At 35.8% G+C, this 17,409-nt stretch overlaps 1 protein-coding gene across 10 annotated transcripts in view; it reads left to right on the plus strand.

Annotated features, from left to right (window-relative positions):
• The window catches only part of MAP3K7 (mitogen-activated protein kinase kinase kinase 7), a 104,047-nt gene extending 88,337 nt beyond the window's left edge, over positions 1 to 15,710 (plus strand). For 5 of the 10 annotated variants that reach the window (XM_069851186.1, XM_069851180.1, XM_069851182.1 and 2 more), the window contains 6 exons: positions 2,895 to 2,962; positions 8,281 to 8,389; positions 10,209 to 10,295; positions 11,112 to 11,173; positions 11,704 to 11,819; positions 13,872 to 15,710. In XM_069851186.1, coding sequence (XP_069707287.1) covers positions 2,895 to 2,962; positions 8,281 to 8,389; positions 10,209 to 10,295; positions 11,112 to 11,173; positions 11,704 to 11,819; positions 13,872 to 14,052 — 623 coding nt within the window. In that variant the 3' untranslated portion in view covers positions 14,053 to 15,710. The remainder of the gene's footprint in view (positions 1 to 2,894; positions 2,963 to 8,280; positions 8,390 to 10,208; positions 10,296 to 11,111; positions 11,174 to 11,703; positions 11,820 to 13,871) is intronic. The other 5 variants (XM_069851181.1, XM_069851184.1, XM_069851189.1 and 2 more) reach the window with 3 other exon arrangements.
• The last annotated feature ends 1,699 nt before the right edge of the window (positions 15,711 to 17,409 follow it).

A 17,409-nucleotide genomic window follows, 5' to 3' on the forward strand; every position in this document is an offset into this window, starting at 1 on the left:
CACTGGCAGCGTTAGACCCATCTCCCGCATTTAACATGAATGCATTTGGCTTTGTAATTCTTGTCATCTCTGAAATTGCTGCAGCGTTACAGATTTTTATAGAATTGACACTGCATAAATGATTTCCCAAGTTAGGCACATTTTGTTGAGTGTCTCTAGGAAGTGGATAGGTATTAGAGATGCTTTAGGCTTGTGATTTTTCCATCTACTTTTAAAAACAATATGCCAGAAATCTCACCCTTGGCTCTCCCAGTCACTTCATTCTTCCGGAATTCAGATCAATGTTTTACCTACTACTTCTAGCACCATTACTTCAACTGATTATCCTGCCTTGTGAGGGAGGTTTGGATGTTGTAGGTGGGTAAGGAAGAGAGAGTACTATGCACAAATAAGAAAGTGTAAAAGGAGGCACAACTATCTGATAAAGTGCAGGGAGAAGAGTTAATAGCAGATGGATGATCAAAAGCCTTGTTAAGCTGTAGAATTAAGCTGTAGGTTTTTGCTGGAGCGTATGGGCCAGCACACAATGGAAGTTTCCTGTGCCTTTTAAGTTTCATTTTAGAAATTAAGCAACAGTATGTGAAATGGGATTTTTTAGGCCAGGAAGTATGTTTGTGCTGTTTGATTTTTATCTTAAAATTCTGTAAACCACCAAAATCCTGATGTAATACATCATGCTATTGTATATTAACTTCTGTACAATTACACATTTCTTAGTTTTTATAATCAGGAAAAACTAGTTTTAAGTGGACTTGGAGGTAAGAACAAGATCAAAACTGTGAGATGAAAGCATAGAGAAGGACAGTGACCGTTTCAAATGAAGTTTGTGTGGTGTAATATATTTTTCTATTGAAATTTGTCTTGAATCTGGAGCAATAAGTATTTGTTAATTCGTAGTCTATTTCTGCTTTGTCTAAGCTATTTGCCAGATGTTTGCAGTAGTTGTACTAATTAAAATGGCATTGCCTAGTAGAGCTTGCTCTTCCCTCATGCTACTAACTTCAAGATATTTCATTTAAAGGTGTTCATTTATTAGAACACAGTAATTGTGGCCCCATTTTCTCCCCCAAGGCATTTTCTTTTCTTTCTTGCACCCCACCCCGATTATTTTAATATTTTGGCAGGCGTGTTCTAATATTTCAGCAACACATGTGCTGGGTTCTTCAAATTCACAAATGTTGCTAATCTGAAATGAGAATTTCAGATATTTTTGCAAGCCTGTTTCAGCTGAGCTAATTTTAGAACAGTGTTGTTGAATGAAATGTGCACATAACTTTGTATCCGTTGTGGGTGGATCACCCATATCTTGAATATTGACATGAGCTGTGGTAGCCAGATGAGCTGTGGTAGCCACAGTACCAAATTCTGTTAAATATATGGGTTTGATTTTTAAATGATTAGGTAGTGAAAAAGTTCACTGCAAACTAACAAGTTCAGAAATTCTGATATATTTTTCTCATTCACATAATGTAGCTGTTCTTGCTTCGGTAAGTATGTAGTTTCCCTCAATTCCAGAAGCCAAACATCAAGACCACAGAAAAGGTGCAATTCAGATTCACGTGTAGTCATAGTAAAGAATATATTCCTGTCCTAGAATCCTTCTTGGTTTTCTTATAAATTTGTTTCTCATAGTGCTTTTTTTTATGAATTTTAGGCTAAAAACATCATGTCAAATTGGTAAATTGACACTGATAATTTTATATTGTTTTGTGGTAATGTGTTCCTATGTGTAATAGGTATATTTAAACATTTAAAGTCTGATACCATTTAATGTATTGATTAATATTAAGTAGTCTTACATTTTTATAGTAACTGTTGCAAATCAAATCACCTGTCAAGATAAACTGTGGAGTTGTGGAAATAATGCTGAATAAGAAGTGTCTAAAATGTTAAAAATGTGATGCCTGTTACTGTGCTTTGAGAGAGCTATGTTGGCTGTTGCATTCAGAGTCACGGGCAGGGGCTGCCACGGCTGCAGGAGATGCTTCAGATGCTCCCCTCCAGCAGAAAAGTTACGTAATGCAAAACTAAGAGAAAAAATTTTGAGCATTGTCAGCTGTTACTCAGGACGTTTAGGTGTTTCCTTTTGAACAGCTGACTTGCTCTCAAGAGACAATATAAACAATCATCGTAATAAAAATCAAAGTAGCCAGGGAGATTCTATTGCATAATCTCCTTTTATTTTTAAGGAGTCTGTTTCCTGGAAATGCCTTTGATTGCATGTCAGTGTTAAAATTTAAACTGTTTTGTGTAGCTGTCACTAGTGGATAATTGCTAACAGGTGGAAGGAGAAGAAGAAAAGATTACAGCATTGTGCTCAGTAGGTTGATGGTGAGATGTGATTTTGCTGAACAGTCTCCTTTTCACACTTCTCAGAGCATGAGAATAGGACATAGTTTCGTTCATTTGCAGGAGGCAAAGAGCAGAAGGAAGCGCTTTCGCTTCTTAATCTTTGTGAGGGGAGCCGCAAGTGGGCAGAAGTACTTACTGCCTTACTTCAGCACAGCAAAGAGGAACAGGTTAAAGCTAGCAGCCTGTTATCTTTGCAGTCTAGCTTTTAGAAATCCCCATAACGTAACGCACTTGAAATAGATGTCGTCACCAGCTCCTGCCCCGGGTACTAAGCCTGACCATATACATGTGACAGTAGATGGTGGAGTAGAGGGCAGCAGCTATTCATGTGGTGGGAGTGGTTATTGTATTAGAGTATAGTTTTTGTTGACAGGCCAGCATGTTTTGAGTTAAAAATTCTGCAGCTGTCTCTCTCTCCCCCTCTCTCACTTTCTCTCTGTGGATTTGTACAAATTCCAAGCTCCTCTGCAACAGTCGCACCCTTCTTATTTGTTCTGAATAGATTTCACTGGTTTGTTTTTGTTTTGTTTTTTTTTTCCCAGCAGGAAACGGACAGCAGAGGCGCAGATCCATTCAAGATCTTAGTGTCACTGGAACAGAGTCAAGTCAGGTAAACATCTTTGTCATCAATTCTTTATCTTTCAGTAAACACCAAACCTGTACTGGTCTGGAAATCTTCATCTTTTGATGCTTTTGTAGAAATGATCTGTTGCATTTAAATGAGATTCCATGAGGGTAATCTATGAATGAATTCTAGATGAGAAGTGTTTTCTATATACCTCATGCAGCATTTGTCATTTTTATGTACACATAGGTTTTGTGTCCTACTTAATTTGACTGAGGACAGATTTTATGCAGGAAATCCTTTTCACCTCTCTGTATGTAGAAGACAATTGTAATTAGTACTTATGATTGTCTAAAGCAGTTACACATACTAGACTCACTTCCTGCAGAAAAGCATGTGAATCAGTAATATGCATTTTTTATTATCAGTCTCTGAACCCTCAGTAGTAACTTACAGTATTATCTCTCCATTTCTTGTGAAACATTTACAGGAGAGTGCTGTCACAAAGTTTTGATTTTAAAAACAAAAGACTATCTCTATAAGGTATTTTATAATAACATCACTTCTTCTCTGGTATCCTAAGTGCCATGGTAACAGACACAGTGCTGTGCTGCATAAAATTGAAATTAAACTAAGAACAAATTAAACAAGAAAAGTACAGCTAATGCTTCATTCAGATGTGTTAATTTTATGTTCTTAATTGCTTCACTGTCTTATCTCAGTAGTTCACAAAGGCTATTTGGTCATTAACGTGAACTGGCAATTTTGGAATCGTTACTATTATTTGGGTGCGGGAAACTGGAGCTTAGCATATTCTTCAGGTTAATCAGGTTTTCATATTAAACAACCTACTGGAATAGTCTAAAATAGGTGGCACTTTTGAGGGTGTGTAGTTGTCAAGGAGATTAACATTTGATCCTTCTTTAATTCCATGGATTGTAATAGCCACAGAAACCTCATCAGTCCCCCAGGTATTTTTAATAGAATTTACTGTGTACATCTATCAAAAAATAACAAACAAGTCTTAAATACATTTTCATCTTCAGGAAAGACAGGTTTGTTAGAAAGAAATGAATCTGCAAAATTTAATAAAGAAATAGATTCGTCTATTCAGTTAATTGTAGAACTAAAATTATGCAAGACTTGGGGAAAACAAAATAAATGACAGTACCTCAGTTATACCAAATTGCCCCGGTTGATGTTTAAATATGTTTAATTATACCTTTTTTTGTTGAAATTTTTTTGTTCTTTCCATTTTCATGAACGGATAATATTTAAAAATACAGAATTTCAGCATTTCCTTCATATCTTATTAAGCATTATAATAATCTGTATTTGAAAGCTGTTCTACTGCTTGCATGGGTATTCTAGCTAAATTTTCTTTGTGACCAGGGGAATACAGAAAAGGGGTTTTTTTGTTTAACTCACCAAGTTCTGATAAGGGGCTATAGAAGTACCAGAACCATATTTTACTTTCTTGCTTGTGATAATGTACATATTTGAAACGTAAGTGGAAGAATTACAATTATCTGCTTTGTCTTGCAGTTCTTGAAAACATTATGATAAAAACTGGAAAATTTTGCACTGTGTGTTTAAACAAAAATGTGCTTTCATCCCCTTTTTGGTGTGAGAAGAGATAGCATTAGTTTCAGCAGACTTTTCTAACTTTTGACATACATATGTTTGTATATTAAAAATATCAGAAAACAATGAAGAAGGCAAGCACAATGTAATTATGGCAAAAGACTTAATATTACTCTCTATGGGTTTCTATCTCTCTTGACCTCACTGACTTGAATTTTTATTAAAAATCTTAAACTGCTATCCATATAAATAATTTTCTATCCAAAGCAGAAAAAAAATCTTTGACTACCATAGTTCTGTTCAGTTTATCCTATCTCCCCATATGCACCATAACATATATACGTTATCCTTTCTAATGTGAAAATCCCCTTCTCCCTCCCTTCATTGCAAACACCCTTCTTCTCCGCATTCCATTCTCCTTTACACCCACTTCGCAGCACAGCCTTCTTCACCGAGCTGCCATGTCACTGTGTGTCTCTGCGCCCACACCCAGCCCTTGTAAGCCCCTATCCTACTCAAAATCAAGAGTGCCATGGTGCCACTTATTTTTTTTTTTTTTAATGGTTTGACTGACACACAAAAGCTGATCAGAAATCTTTTTATTAAACTTGTTTTTCCTGTAAATTGCCACTCTATCAGCAGAGAATGAGTATGTTATAACTTCTGGTTTTAATCAGGAAGATTTTTCCAATTCAGAATGGAATTTTTGTTAAGGAAAACGCTGGATTTGATACTAATAAATATGCCAAAGTTTCACTTACATGAAAGGATAGGCTAAGGCTCTTGTTTCCTTGCTTTACCTGCTGGTCTGTTTTAATCTGACCTTCTTGTATGTTTTATGATTACACGTATATTTCATTTTATATGCTCTTAGAAGACTTTTTTGTGTGTTTTGTATGGCTTATGATTACTATTTTTATTGTACTGAGACACTTAGGGCATTTTTTGGTATTGCTTTTTCTGAGTTATTCAACAGCAGGCAGTAATAATGCTTTGCAGCTGATTTTACTACTGAACTGACATTACTACATCAACAGTTTAGATGGCAAAATATGCTAAGCCAAAGGTTTTCCGTCATTGGTTCCAGCTGTTGGAGTGGTTCAGTGCTGAGAAAATGTGTTTAAGTGTAATTTTTTTTTTCATAGATTTCACTAGTGCTTGGTGACTTTAGACTGGATGTGACACCAGGTGACATGACCAGCACTGATGCAACCCTCTCTGTACAATCAAATGCTACATTTCCGTTTGTCTCCATTCATATACTGTGACGCTTCATTCATTTTTCCACTTTTTTTTTTTTTTTTTACTTAATTGTTTCTTGTGCCTTCGTATTTCCCTGTACATACACTTTGAAAGATTGTATTTTGCCATATGAAGGAACACTGAACCTGCTTTTTACACTGGATAGAGCCATTACATAATTTGGTATTTTATACAGAGACTGAGAAACATATTTGGCATAATCACTCAAGAACTGTGGATTGTGATGAGATTGCCTAGTAAGGTATCCATTTCCTTGCATGTGTATCTTGTATTGGATTAGTTGTTTTGGTACATCATCTTTCACAGTGCTATTGTGATATCAAAACTACCTCTTCTAAACCTTTTGGGTTTGGGGATTTTTTCTGGATCTTTATAACTCTTACAGTTTACTTGGAAGTAAAAAAAACCCAAATCTGTGTACTGTATTGAACAGTTGAGAAGCAAGGTCAGAATGTACATGTTCACGTGAATGCAAGCCAAGTGTGATAATCTGGGGGAATCTGGTATTATACAGATGAGTCATTCTGTCCATGAGATTGTGAAATTGGTCACAGATACACATCTTTTTTTCCTGTCCCATTTCACAGTAAAATGAAATCCACAGCTGAGGTGAAGAGACAGGGCTAGTAACAATGATTTCTTTAATTTGACTGCTCATTTAGTTTAAGCTTGCCTGGGAGCTTATTCCTCAGAGCATGCCAGTTTGTCAAGACTACAAGCCTTTGAGAAATGGAGGCTAAGAAGCTAACAGTGCCATGTGGGTTTGGCCACCTGGCAAAGATGATTTGAGAGTAACCTCATAACTCTGTTGAGCATACTGAGATACCTGGAGGCAGCAAGAGTTGAAAGGATGCCTGTGAAAATGTAGCAGAAAGTTATTGCTAAAGAACAGTCACTGGCTTACCTGTTAGAAGAACTGGCATCCAGAAGGCCTAAAGCATCTCACTCAACATGCCCTCAAATGTTGTAATTTAACAGGTGTTCAGTTTGGGGAACTTGGACTTTGCAGTGCTTTTTAGATATGCTTCAAGCATGAATCCTTCATTTCTGTCTCTAGTAAATTTGATTTAACAATCTTATCAAGGAAATCAGGATGGGTGGGGCTGTTGATAGATTGAAACAATCTGGTAGAGCAAGTAATCTAGTACAGCATTGAGAAGTTACTGTAATTAACATATTTCTTAGGTGTGTGCCCTTCGTTGTCAGCGGTAGGTAATCAACAAATTTATTTCTGCTTAAAGGACTTACATACACACTGTTAAAAGTGCTTGCTCTGTTTTTTGACCTTTCACATCAGCAGAGTGTGTGTATCATTCATATCTGAGGACACTGGCAGTAAGTGGTTATCTTAGCAACTTCAACCTTGCTTGACGTCAACAAAGACTCCAACACAAAAGCTCTTTTAAAATGTCTGCTGTCATACTGATGCTATCATCCATCAGATTATTTCTACAATAGTTTAGTGCTCTGTTTCTGCCTACTAACCTAAAACAATAAATGGTTAATAAAAATTACAGGACAAATATAATACAACTGAAATAATGGATATTTGGGTGTGTAGAATCTTGTTATTCTTTGGATTATTACTTGACTGAAATAATTTCATTTTAAATACAGCATATTGAAAATAGTTGCATTTTAATAGCCTCTTTTCTTTTTACTTATTTTTTTTCTGTGAAACTTGCTGGAGTTTATAAAATTAACACAGTAGAGGACTTAAGACTATGTCAGTGAAGGGTACATAAACTACAAGAATATATACCGTAATTAATTCTGAAAAAGAAGCTTAGTAGAATAATACAGACTGCATTGCATTTTTGAGAGTTAGTGAACAAAGGGATCAGAGGAGTGGAGCTGTATATAAAAAGCCTTCCTACAGAATTTTTTTTAGCTCTTAATTTGCTTTGTGAGAGAAAATGTACTCATTTTCTAATTGCTTTGTTATAATTGCTTGATCCTTTTTGATTAAATAATTTTTTCATGCTTTCTGAAGATGAATCACATAACCTTCGAGTTAACATAAGAACCATAAGAAAACTGTAGATTAATACACCAGAGTCTACTGCAGTTACTAAGCTGCATTCCTTTAGCTACATGTAATTCCATTCATTGATTAAACATTGCAAGAAACTTTCTTCTTTACATTGTAGAGCTACTAGAGTTTACTGAATGGTGGTGTGAAAATCACTAAACATAGAGTTGGACTTTATATTAAAGGACTTGAACACACTGCTCAGCACTGCTTTTTATTATGCTGAATAACCAAATTATATCCATTTATTTATATGGGGTAAAGGTGGAGTGGAAATGGGGATGAAGTTATCTCTGCAGTGCATGTAAATTTGGTCAAACTGGAGAGCTTTCAGGGTAAAAGTTTGGGGAGAAGGGTATTTGGGAAGATTGTAGGTTCATGTTTATTCACATTGATTTTTCTTCTTAATATTTTTTTTAAGTTATCCTTTCAAAAAATCTTTTCATGTAATTTCATTTTGTTTTCTTCTGTTGTATCATTTCAGGAGAGTAGAAACAGCAGTAGATCATCTAGTCCTAGTGTGAGAATGATCACTACCTCGGGACCAACCTCTGAAAAGCCAACCCGTAATCCATGGACACCTGATGATGCAGGTGATTCTTTGCTCATTAGTTAGCTTTTTGCCTGGAAAAAATGTAAAATATTTTATTATGATGGGGGGCTGTGCCTAGACATTAACAAAACTAAGCAGTGAAATTTACAGTCCATTTTAGTTTTGCTTAAATGAAATCATTACATTACTGCTTTGTTTTGCTTTAAGAACTTTTTTGTAGATGTTAAGCGAAGCTACATAAACTAGTCAGCGTTTTGCTTGCAAGGAAGTACTGTATGTATGCAGTGATACTAGTATTTAATGCAGATCGTTTAGCACCAGTTCTTGACTGTGGTGTGGTTTTACAGAGTTAGGGGAATAGATGTCTTAGAGCATTTTAGTCTTGTGCATTTGTATTACAAATGCATAGTTAAAGCTTTCATTGCTCTGACTTCTGGAATTAAATGCTCTAGGTGAGTATCAGCTGGAATATGTTAATTGTTTTATCTGTATTGTAATTTTGCTTATGCAAAATATACATGTGCACACAATCTTAATGTTTTTAAATAAACTAATGTAAGTATCTGCAGGAGTGATTTAAATACTTCTGCTGTAGCATCACTTTTCTTTTGGATTAAGAATGAACAGAACGAAGTAGTTGAATTCAACTTTTAAAGTCATAATGCACTCCATTATGAAAAGAACCAGTATTAGACTGCATGAATATAATGGATCTCTTAAACTGTAAATAAGAATTATATTTTTGTTCACAAAATGTACATGTTTAGCAAGCTGATACCTCATAATGCATCGAATTCTGAAATATTTTTGTTGTGATCCATTTCATCTTTGGATTATCAGACTCTTCCATTTTTTTTTCCTGTAACCAGCTGCAAAACAGAAACTCACATGTGGACTGATTCTTGCATATATGTATATATGCACACTTGTATTTACCAAATATAAGGTGATCTATATGTAAGACGTATACTTTTTTTCCCCCCCTTTTAGTGGGAGGAGGGCAGCCTATTCTTGTGTTTTACTTCTGTGCTTTCTTCTTTCTTCCCATTGTCACTTCCCAGATCATACTCTACGCCTTGCCACTCACTTTCCTAAAGCCCTCACCCACTGCCACAGCCCAGCCTGTGCTCTCTTTCGTGTAGCACAGGTCCTGAGTTGCTTTAGGCAGCGAACATTTATGGGAATTGCTGCCTCAACACAGAGGCAAGCTCTTACCCAGTCAGTGGTCCACTGGGGACTGAAAGTTGCTGATAGTGTGCCAGTGCAAAGGCAGTTTGTTGCAAGTCTTTGGCCTTAAATGCAGCGCAGCTCTAGAGCTAAAAGGTCCATTTCTGGCCCACAGAAATCCCTCACCTTATACTCTGGTAAATACAGAAGGTACCGCATGTATATTTTTTTCTTATTAGGTTTATGCAATCCATGAACAAAGAATTGTTTGAATTTCTAAAGAGGGCAATAATTTTGGTTTTCTGCAAAAGAGGATACGTTTTTATATTAGAGAGGTAAAATGATATGATGACGATGCAGCCGAATCTGTTCAATCACAGGAAAAGCTGCAGTTCTGTGACACAGTGCTGAAATGCTCAGGAATGTAATCTGAAGTATTTTGCCTGTATTGATGTGTTTGAAACATTGTGATAATTCCTTCACTAAGCAGTATGCCTTATATGGTAGTGGTCTAATGTAGGGAAGGACTTCTGTTGTTTTCATTTAAGATACTGTGATGATTAAGTCTCTGGTTTTAGGGTTGTTTAGTGTTTTGTTTTGGTTTTTTTCTACCACCTTCCAGTTTCCTTACAAGCATACACTTAACCAGTTTTTCTCCATTCCCACCCTCTTATTTCTGTTTCCTTTTGAAGCTGCTCTTGGAGATAGCATAGTCTTTGAGGGCAACACCTTAGTTTCTCTACCACGACTACTCTGTGGCAGGTGCTTTTGGGGTATGGGTAAGCAGCCCCTTTTTTTTCCCACCTACCCCCCTCCATATAATCCTCTAGTATCAATAATGCAGCTATAAAGTCAGTAGTTTCTCCATGTGTCTTTACTCCTATGTCTCTTAAAGCTTAATAATAACTTTGTGTTCCTCAGATTGGGGACTGCCAAAAGGTAGGATCTATAAGAAGTCAGAACTGTGCTAGATCTGGAATGAAAGCACTAGAGAAATCCAGAGTAACTGCAGTGTAAGAATAGAGCAGCCAGGCCCAAGAGATAAATGGGTTATTGGGTTCCTTGCTACCTACAAAGTGTCTCTACAGAGCAGAGAGGATGCTCTAGAGCATGTTGCGAGGAAGATACAGACCTCACTGGGAGCAGGTTTCAAAACTGCGCAGGAGGTTGTGCTTATTTTATTTTGGCAGAGCTGGTTTGCACAGCTTCTAATTTTAAAATCATTAGATGCATGGGCTGGCTGGCTGATCCTTCATAAACAAGAATGAAATCACAGGTTTTTTATAAATAGAGAACATGATTGCAAACTGTACAAAAATAGTATTTATACAATCTGTATGCTCTTACGTGGCTTCTTGAAGTGTAGGATGATAATCCTTTATTTCTTCTTGGTGTGATAGACCATAATGCTGAAGTTCTTAACTTTATCAGAAAAACAAAATGATTCATCTGCCTTGGGACTAGAACACTGCTATTTCCATTTGCCTTTCCGCATTCAGATCGTGTGTTGTGAAATGATTTAGAATCGTTGTTTATGTCCTATAAAAACAGAAGGAACTTTGAAAATACATTACATTTTCTTGGTTTTGTTGTAGAGACCAATGGGTCAGATAACTCCATCCCAATGGCATATCTTACATTAGATCATCAGTTACAGGTAATAAATACTTTCTTAGATTCTTTTTCTTGCATTTCATTCTAATGTGTGAATTTTTGGCTGCAAAATATAGTGCCCACATACTTACCTGTGTCTTATATTCTGTCTAACTTCTGACCAAGGCTAAAAAAATATATTATGTAATCTGAGATTGGTTGACTCAGATTTGATCAAGCTATTAAAAACGAGCCCTGGGAAACATGATCCCTAAAACCAAATATAAGCTGAGTTTGACTGTCAAAACAACACATTATTTGCTTGACTGTTACTGAATTAAATTCTTGTATTCACTTTATTTGTTATCTGTGGAACTAAACACTAATCTGATTTTTTTTATGACAGAGTATTGGATTAATAACTGCAGATTTGAGGTTTGAGTGCAGTAACGTTTTTCAGAGCATAGCTTAACACTTATTTTTAAAAGCTTAGTGGTTTTTAAAGATGTTCTAAATACACTGCAGAGACATTCTAACACACTATATACTAAGATATTAATTCATTGTTTTTTAACACGTCTGACTTATTTTCAGCCTCTAGCACCATGCCCAAACTCCAAAGAATCTATGGCTGTGTTTGAACAGCACTGCAAAATGGCACAAGAATATATGAAAGTTCAGACAGAAATTGCACTGCTGTTGCAGAGGAAGTAAGTAAAATATGTTCAACCTTTTCTGTTCTCCTGTATGCTCCTTTTACACAAAGTTTGTTATCTGTGACAGTTAGTCCTGGCTTTGTGAAGTAATGTTTCATAGGACATAATTATTTTCCAGCCTTAATCTCAGAGATACTGTGCTGCTCAGTATAGGTGAGATATTTAGAGCAGATGATTGAAAGTTTTATATATCAAGATGTATCAAGATTTCTTCTGGACAAGTCCTACTTTTGAAGTGTGTGGCACAGGTGTGTATGTAACATACTAGTAATGTATGTTTGTGTCATTTCAAATGAAAGACAGGCTGTTGAGGAACCTTAGAATTTTATTCCGACGCTGCCTAGTGAAAGATTTTAAATTGTAATTTGTAGATAATTACTTGGATAATGGATTATAGAATTTTGAGTAATGTGTTCGTGTTACTCATTTTGCAGCTAGTTTTTGTGTTATATCTAACTTTTGTCAATCATCGCATTTAAAGCAGTGTTATTCAGACATCTTATGTTTTTCTACCTGGGATTTGGGACCTAATACTTAGAAGAAATTACATACGCTCTGTGCACCAGAAATATCTCTTTCCTCTTACATTGTATACATATATAACTGAAGCAACTGCATGTATTGTTGGATTAGGGCCAAAGTTATTGCTGATTCAGCACTTCAGTTTGCAATACATTCTGTTGTGTTCTGCTTCTCATCGTTCCTGCTTCCTGAGGCTGAGGAGCAGTTCTGAGGTCATATGTACTCCCATGCTAGACCAAGTAACCAGCTTGTCACTCACCAGTGCCTGAGCCACTGCACGCAAGGGGTTGTTAATGAGGAGCTTGCCTTGATGTTGGTGGAATAGTTAATGAGAAAAATGTGTGCATAAACCTCTTGAGCATTAGAAATATCATACAGAATGAGTTAAAGCTACTGTAAGATCAACCTCCTGTAATCCATTTGGTTTTGGCATCCTGAGAACAATACCTTTTTTCAAGTGCAGCTAGGCTTTTTATACTTCATGAGGAGATACTGAAGCTAGTGTGAAGATCTTAAATTTGGTTTTATTTCTATTGTCTGTAACGGTCAATAAATTATATAAAAGTGTGTTTCTGTTTCACAATTGTTGATTTTCTACGTTTAGATTCCTACTTTATCCTTTTTTTTTATAGAGTCTACAAGCACATTTCTCCCAAACTGTTTTTTCTTAGTCAGAACATAATAGCCCATAATTGTTAAAACAAAAAATAATATTGTGATTGATGAATTTAATGTTGGTTAAGGTAGTTATTAGTTCAGCTTTTATAGAATGATTAGGTTTTCTTTAACTGCAATTACAAACCATATGGCAAGAACTAATTACCATGGACTTACTCCTCTACCATTTTGTTGCTACAATGTTTCTGGCAGCTTGCCTTCTTGTCACCTCATAAACAAATAATAAAACAAACTACTACAACAGTTTTGCAGGATAATTTACAGCAAGATTATCAGGGTGTTTGTCCCTCTGAAGTTGTCGCTAGAAATACCGTGAACGCTTACAGCATAAATTAAGTGAAGTGACAGTTAGAAAAGTAATTTGCTTGATTCTGCTTTTCCACTGCTTTAAGGAGTTCAAGTCCAAATAGAAAACAGCACTTTACTTAGAAGTTACCAAAGTTATTGCAATTCTGTCTTTTAAGTTACGTTTTGAGTTTTTAAATGTACTTATAGTTAGACAAAACTGGAATTTAATATTAAATTCTGTGTGGAACCTTAGATGTCTTATTGTGACCTGTAGAGCTATGTCTGAAAGATATTATATGAAGGACCGTTTCAGAGACTGAGTCTATGGGCTGCAGCTATTTTAATGTTCAAACATGGATTTGATTTGGAAGAGAATTTTTTCCCAGACTACAACACACAATAAGGTGGGATTTTGGCAACCTTTTTTTTTCCTGCATAAAATCTCACCCATGAGTTCAGACTGATAACAAAATACTGATTTGAAGCATAGGAAGTCATCTACATGAGTAGAAGTAGATTATAAGTGACAATTACTTTTTTTTATTATTATTGTTTTAGACAAGAACTAATAGCAGAACTGGACCAGGATGAAAAAGACCAGCAAAACACATCCCGTCTGGTACAAGAACATAAAAAGCTGTTAGATGAAAACAAAAGTCTCTCAACTTACTACCAGCAATGCAAAAAACAATTAGAGGTCATCAGAAATCAGCAACAGAAACGGCCAGGCACGTCATGATTTCCTGGGACCTTTCAAATGGAAAACATGCACAGAAAAGACTGATTTTTTTATTATTATTGTTGTTATTATTATCCCTTATTATGACAACTCATGAGTGTTAGCTTCTTGGTGTGATCTGTATTTGTCTGCTCCACTTAACATCATTTAATTTTCTTTTTCCTACGGTGGACGTCCAGTTCAACAGATTAATCAAATAAGGTGAGGAAACAGTGACTTGAATTAACCAACAGCCCTCAATTTAAAGCAAGAACAGTGGCTGTATGCATGCTTCTTGTGTGAAGGCTAGCCTAACAAGTGTTAAAGTGGCTGCTAAATTGTAAGATCTTGGTTTTAGTTTTCGGTGTTACCTCTATCAGAACAAAACAATATATTTTCTGTTTAAGAATGGTTTTGTTCCAGTGTCTCATCTCAAACTAGTAATATTACAATTATTTTCAGTACTTAAACGTGCACTAAGCTGCAGAGGTGATGCTGGCTGACCAGAGTAATTCATGATGCATTAGTAATGCCTTGTAGAAATAGTATATTTTTTCCACATGCAAAATGGTAGGCAAACTGATGCCAGCATCCTTGGTTCAGTGCTTGATAGCCCTGCATTTTGACTAATATTCTTGTAATCTTGCATTCATAAAATATTTGAAGTAAAAGGTTGTATTTTCTCTACTTTCTTGGGGGGAATGACATGCAGTTTCATTTAGTTGTTGGGCAGAAGTTATGAAGGTGATTCATGGGGTAAAGTTGGTCTCTCATGTAAAAGAGAGGAAGATTTAAAAATATGTGAAAGCGTGTTTTAAATCTTTAAAGCTTTTGCCCCTGTGGCATTTTGGAAGGAAATTCAGAAAACAAATTAGTACAAAATTTTAAATACTTTCTCCCTTCGTACCACTTCTTGGTTTTCTCTTTTTTCTCACAACATATTGGCTGAAAAGCGTTTACCATAAAAGTAAATAAGTTTGATTTAGACAGGGAGAGAAGGGCTTGGGAAAATGAATTAATTTTTAATAGCAAATTATGAAATTGAGTTAAGTATGCAAATAGCGGAAGCTACAAAGAAAATTAGGGAAATGGCTTACCATCAGGAATCTCAGTTATTCCACTCGTTTGAACATAGTTCAAAGGAAGTCCCATCACGGAATGCCTGCTGCCTTTGTGAGTGAAGAATTGCTTTAATGAAGTCAAGCAGAATACGTAATGATCAGTGTCGTTATTTACTGTTATTACATGAGAGAAAATAACTACTTGTTTACATTGCAGATTGATTATTTGGATTATGAATTAATTTTTAACTGGTACAAAAATGAGGCACTTCTAAATATAATGAGAAATTATAAGCTCCTTGTGTACTCAGTTGTGGGCAGGTTTTTAATAACAGTTTTGTGAAAGGAAAGGAGAGAATTGGAAGTTTAGCTACCACGCCCTCCAAATATAAGAGAAGTAATCTGAAATGCTTATTTCAAATGGATAATTATTCATAAGAGCGCATGAGCAGAACTTGGAAAATCATTAGGGTAAAAATCTCACAGTATTTTCTCTTCCCCTTCCTACCTACCTGATAACAAACGTTAACACTATTGTGTTTATCTGTGAAGAACAAGGACGATGAACAGTTTACTGAAGTGTCATCCTGTCTTGAAAATAAATCTATTGTTGGCAAACCTTTGGGAGTTACAAGCTCTTCCCTCATTTTATTTAAATAAAGGAAGGGTTATCATTCCCAAAACCTTAGCAGATAATTTGATTAGTTAGCTGAAACTGATATTGGGATCAACTTAAGGGCACACGTATTTATAGCAAAATGTAATTGGCAGAGAAAATAACTGTAGTATTATGAATAGCACGAGTTATCCAAAGCATTGCTGTTCTCGTACATCTGTCCGTCTACCAAAATGGACATGCTCTGTGATCAACAGCTTGCTTAAGATACGCTCAAGCATGAAGCAGAGCAGCATAAATATTAATGCTCAGCTTCGTATGCAAGGTTGATGATTACATACCAAAAAATCATTTTCCAGGACAGTTTTTACAGTTTGCCTTGTCTTAAAACAGATCCGCTTAAGGTAAATCAGTATTGGGTATGAAAAGTCACTTGATGGCAAAGTTTGAATAATGAAAGTGAGTGCAGTGATAACTTAATGGTACGTAATAAAAAAGTCTGTTCATTGCTTGTGACTTTTCAGGGTTTATATTAAAAAGGGTCTCAAACCATAAAATAAGTAAAATGCTTCTATGTGCTGTTGAACTCTGCTTCATTCAATAGTTGGTTATATTGCCCTTGTAATTTACAATGGAAATTTGGAGTTTGACCTTTGCCTTCAAGTTGTTCTTTTCTTAATTCTACTAAAAACTTCAGAAGTGTTTGCCCAGATTTCTTGGTGAAGTGTTCTGTGGCAAAATCTGCGTATCATAAAAATCTGTAAGGATAGAATATAGCAGTTTGGGCTAGGAAGAGTTTTAACAGCTTAACTTTCAGTGACCTTTTTTATATTCATAAGGCTCTTGTTTTAAAGTTGTTTACAAATGTACTTCTATATTTTTCTGTTAAACTCTCTGGAGTGTTCAGGATTTTTTTTTCATGTACTCCTTTGTCCAGTTAAAGCTGTTCCTCTGATAATGGAGGTGAAACACCTAGTTTTGTCTGGGCGCTGCCTTCTCAGAAAAGGTAACAGGCTCTGCTTTTTGTTACAGTATGTCATCTGTAAGATATTGTGTAATTGAAAGTATGCTTCTGTACACTGCAGTTCTGCCAAAAATGCTTTTTTTTGGCCTTTTTGGGGTGCTTTTCTGATGAGAAGTTAAAAGATTGTAATTCAAAACTTGTACATAAAGTGATGAATGATTTCATAAGATTCAGGAATGAGCGGTGTGGCTTTCTGCTACAGGGTTTTATTGTGTTGTCAGGAATCTAATTAATAAAAGGTGCGAGACTTCCACATACATGTAGTAATGCCCCAGCACTTGCCAAGGCATCCTTGTTCTCCAGTGAAATCCCTCACAGGGTGGGGGATAATCATCATACAGTTGTTCGTACTACCCAAAGAAAATTCTTCTGCTGTTAGCTCTTCGTTTCCTATGTGCAGAAATAGGGTGTAGGATGAATAGTCTTGCTTGAAGCTGAGTATCAAGACATTTCAAGAATGCCACAGCTTTCATATGGGTGTTCTTTATCCAAAGATAAGCATTGTCTTTCATTGTTTAGTTCAGACAAATTCCGTTCCCTGGAACTTACATATTTTGTTCATAATGTATTTTACTGCTTAAAAGTTTGTTTTGCATAACATAGATACTGTCCCCTTGCCTCTGAAGAACACACAATCGTGAATCAGATCTTCTCTGAGCTGCGTTGAACAACTTGGC

Source organism: Phaenicophaeus curvirostris, chromosome 2 (genome assembly GCF_032191515.1).
Source record: "Phaenicophaeus curvirostris isolate KB17595 chromosome 2, BPBGC_Pcur_1.0, whole genome shotgun sequence".
Lineage (NCBI taxonomy): Eukaryota > Metazoa > Chordata > Aves > Cuculiformes > Cuculidae > Phaenicophaeus > Phaenicophaeus curvirostris.